This window comes from Solanum tuberosum, unplaced genomic scaffold (assembly GCF_000226075.1).
Source record: "Solanum tuberosum cultivar DM 1-3 516 R44 unplaced genomic scaffold, SolTub_3.0 scf00188, whole genome shotgun sequence".
Lineage (NCBI taxonomy): Eukaryota > Viridiplantae > Streptophyta > Magnoliopsida > Solanales > Solanaceae > Solanum > Solanum tuberosum.
The window spans coordinates 156,798-161,302 of NW_006239119.1; the positions used below are offsets into that span (position 1 = coordinate 156,798).

The 4,505-nt window shown below is 25.7% G+C and overlaps 1 protein-coding gene across 1 annotated transcript; it reads left to right on the plus strand.

Annotated features, from left to right (window-relative positions):
- The first annotated feature begins 924 nt into the window (after positions 1-924).
- On the plus strand, positions 925-4,100 carry LOC102581115 (kirola-like). The gene is made up of 2 exons (XM_006355197.2): positions 925-1,164; positions 3,665-4,100. Exons 1-2 carry the CDS (start codon positions 978-980, stop codon positions 3,916-3,918), a joined length of 441 nt encoding a protein of 146 aa, XP_006355259.1. The 5' UTR covers positions 925-977; the 3' UTR covers positions 3,919-4,100.
- The last annotated feature ends 405 nt before the right edge of the window (positions 4,101-4,505 follow it).

The window sequence follows — 4,505 nt, forward strand, 5'->3', positions numbered from 1 at the left end:
AGTAATTATTGAAGATATATCAAGAATTACTATGTATTTTATGAAGACAATATACGAAAGTAGTACTCTCCCATTTCAATTAGTTAGACCTATTTTTACTTGCGATGGAGTTTTTAAAAAGTAAAAAGGACTCTTGAATCTTATTGTCATAAATTAAAGATATATTTCATATATGGAAATGTCTTTTAATTTTGTAGTCTAAAACATATGATGTAGAAAAATAGTGTTGCTAAAAATCAGAGAAGTATTTTTTTGAAAAGGACTAAAATGCTACTATTTTCTAATTATAAAAAGTTACATATTTAAAGGATCTTATATTGTTATCAGATAATAAGAGAAATATCTTGAAGAGATTGAATTTCAATTTCTGAATGATCTGGCGAAAATTTGAATTGAAAATTTCAAGTTCCTAGATAACAGACATGGTTGAAAATGAGATATGTATTTCACATTTTCCTTATGTAAATTTCTTACATAAATTTGTCACCTTAACTGTACAAATTGATCCATATTCTTCAAAACAAATGGGCAAAAATGATACATGAAATAATTTTTATTATGCGTACGTAATAATTATTTCTATTTCATAAATTTTTTTAGGTATGAAGCTTTGTTATTAAATAATGACATGTTGACATCAATGACATTGTTACGATTCACTAAGTAAGTTCAAAATTTGAATATGTAAAATGCACTTAAAAGCGAATGTGATTCAACAACTATTGTATATACATAAAAATTCTATTAACCATAAATATACAACATATATATTTATTTTTTAATCATAGGGGGTTTAAATGGAACCCTTGTTGCTCCCACTTGACTTTGTCACTGTAGATATGATTAGATTAACTTAATGTACAATCATGCGAAATGATTTACTTATTAACAACATACACTCTATATAAAGGCGAAAATGTCTCTCACTAAATTTGTAAACCTTCTCTTGTTAGGAAATCACACTCGCTTATAAGGAAATGGGTTTAAAAGGCAAGTTGATTTCTCAAATAGAAATGAAGTGTTCTGGACATTTGCTTTATGAGCACTTCAAATCAAATCCACACAAAACATCCTCCATGTCTCCTGATAAGATAACAAACTTCACAATTCATGAAGGTCAATTGGGAAAAACTAACTCTGTTGTTAGCTGGAATATTATTCTTGGTAAGTCACTTATTCATTTCATGATATTTCGATTAACTTTGGTAAAAGTGAGCAATGAATTAGTTTTCTCTCCCTTTTATATTTCGTAATGCATTTTACATCTTTACGTGAAAATAAGGATCAAAAGAAAAAATAAGTAGGGAGAGAGTATTATGAGAAGATGGCTTTACACATATTCTAAAAGTTTACATCATTTTATATAAAAGTTGGGAGACTAAAGTACTAACACCTAGTTTCAATTGGTTGAAGAGTACATAGAGTACCGTTAATGATTCAAAATATTTTGAAAGAGTCCAAGAAATCATAATCAACCAAAAAATATTGATTCTTCAAATGGTAAAAGTTCATAAAAAGGACAGAGTAAATACCAATAGTTTTAGTTAATGGTCACAAAGAAATTCTCTAGATAAAATTCTTGCAGTATGTTTATTTAGAGTAATAACCCCAAATTAAAAATCAAAAGAACAAATAGAATTTTAGATTATAATGTTATTTTTAAATAACATCATATTTCACTGGGTGATTTATTACACTAACTTAAGCGTGTGTATATATATCATATCATATAATTTATTATTAAAAGCGGGGAAAAAAGTTGAAAGTTGAAATGCCAAAGTATCCCTGTAAATTTGAGTTACTACAATAATAGAATAAAAAATTATTTTTCTTTTATAAATATTAAAAATTAAATTATTCATTAATTTTTTTAATTTTGATATACAAAAACGTTCCAATTTACATGATAAATAGCTATTAATCACTATAATGATAAATCTCTTTTACTTATTTTCATAAATTAAATAATAAATAATTATTAAGGTACAAATACATCTTTTCTATTTCTTTTCGTTTTCATATTAGCCATCATTTTATCTCTATACTAAACAAAATAAATATACAATATCTAATAAATTAAATATTAAATAATAATTGGATAATTTTATTATATGAAATAATAAAAGCGAGAAGATCTTAAAATATTACAAATTCATATTTTTATCCAATAGTTACCTCATTTTTTAGTAGTTGCCTTATTTACTCATAAATAATAAATAATTATACCTTAAATATCTTATGTAATAACATATCATTAATCCTCCAAGACTCAAATACATTCTTTATACTGATCTTTTATGAGTGACTCTTCCTATAACACACGACCCCCCCCCCCCACCCACTTTTTCTTACTTTTTAGAGTTTCTTTCTTCCTTTTTGGTGATTAGTCTTTTTCTCTTCTTTATTTTTTTAATTTGCTTTAAATATTTACTTTCATAACTTATATCTAATTACTTAGTCAATTGTTATTCTTAATATTCATAATATCTCATGTTTTTCATATCTATAACCTCCAATTATTTAATTTAAAACTTTAAGATATCTTTTGGTATTCCTCCGTTTTTATCTATATAATTCATCTTGTATATTTCATGAGACCCTTACCCAAAAGCATCATTTTCATTCTATAGTTAGAATAGTGAAACTCTTATCACTATTATATTATTTGATTCATATATAAGTTTGACTTGATGAAGAAGACTCTTGAATTTTGATTGTTTTTGGGAGAAGGTGTAGCCAATAACTCGAAAAATTATGTACAAAATTTATATATTTATTTTTTCCATCTATATTTTTATTATTAAAGTCTTAATAAGAATATGCATGTTGTTATTTATTCTTTTTTTAAAATTTTGATTTTTTGTATCTTCTCTCTATTAGACTTTTTAAATTTAATTTTCTATTAACTCTTGATTGTTGTAAGTTTTTTATTTATGCTCAAATTAGTCATTTGTAAATTCATTTTTTACTAAATACTCACCAAAGTTCAAACCATACATGTTTTAATATAATTTAAATTGTTCTAATAGATCTATAAGAATTTATATGGACACATGACACACGTATCCAGGAACTAGTATTTAATAATCATAAGAAACAGATTGGTCTAATATTTGGAAGGATTGTACTTTAGGCTAGAAGAAGTTCTCTCATATGATTTATTTACAAATTTTGAAACTGAAAGGATACAAAATAAGCTATAATATGTGCAACCCTTCTCACTTTGTTTTCCTTTGTTGTAAACAGTATTGTCTATGAAATATGTATGAAGAGAAAATCATATATATTTCTGAATGTGTGTTCAAACTATGTATCCATTTTAATAGTGGAAAGTTGAATAAAGTTGACTGAGGCTTGTACAAGATTGAATTTTAATTTTTAGTAATTCCAGAGAAACGTTAGTGTGAGTCACATTTTATAGCAAACGAATTATAAAACGGTACTCACAATAACGTTTTATGTTTGTTTAGTTTGTCAGGTTTTTGTCTTTTTATCATTGAATTTTTTTTTAATAAAATATAACCTAAAACGTTACTAAGAAATACGTTTCTACTAGTATTTTTTTTAAAATAAAATATAACCTAAAAGTTCATTATCATTTATAAACTTTAGTGTGTGTACTTTTGCTTCTTTTGTATCCTCAATTTATTTGGTTTGACAACAGGAGGAAAAGAGAGGCATGCCAAACAAGTCCTATACATAGACGATGAGGAAAAAACAATCACTTTCAATTTTAATGAAGGATTTATGAATGAAATATATAAGTCAATGACACTTACATTGACTGCAGAGGAAAACTTGATCACTTGGACTCTTGTGTATGAGAAATTGAATGAAAATACTCCAGAGCCTCTGGATTTTATGGAGTTCCTTGTTGGTCTCATCAAGGACCTTGAGACTCACCATGTTGGGAAATAGATATCATTTCCCATTTCTAATAACATGATGAAGTATTATGACTATCCTAAATCTTTGTTAATAAATAAAACTACTTGGTGTGATATATGCTTCAGGAACTTGATGAAGTATTAATTCTATTGTAAATCTCTTTATGAATCAATAAAAGTGTTTGGTGTGATATATGTTACACGATTTGTGTACGTAGGCGTGTTGAATGTTAATAATACATATATGATGGGTTTTTCCAAGTGCTTACACAAATTTAGATGAAATATTATATGGACAAAATTGGTTGATACTTTTTTAATAAGACATTTTGATGGTTAATTTGATATGTATCCTCTTAAAAGAATTATAAGTTATTATTTAATTTTTAATCGAGACATAATTTTTTTAATTGTAAATTATGATTTTTATAATCATTTTGATGTTATGCGGTAAAATATTCATAACTAATTAACTAAATAAACTAACACCTACAATTTCATATTTAAAGAGTACTATTTAGACAAACATCCTTACCATATCTACTAGATCTCACTATAAAGGAAAATAATTAGATAATCATTCATCTCTTGGTAGTTTCCTACTAGATTTCCTCACCT

Excerpts from the sequence above, each read along its gene's own strand:
- LOC102581115 (XM_006355197.2), top strand. The coding sequence starts at position 978 with ATGGGTTTAAAAGGCAAGTTGATTTCTCAAATAGAAATGAAGTGTTCT. Across the intron at positions 1,165-3,664 it reads TAGCTGGAATATTATTCTTG|GAGGAAAAGAGAGGCATGCC; the intron begins GTAAGTCACTTA and ends GTTTGACAACAG.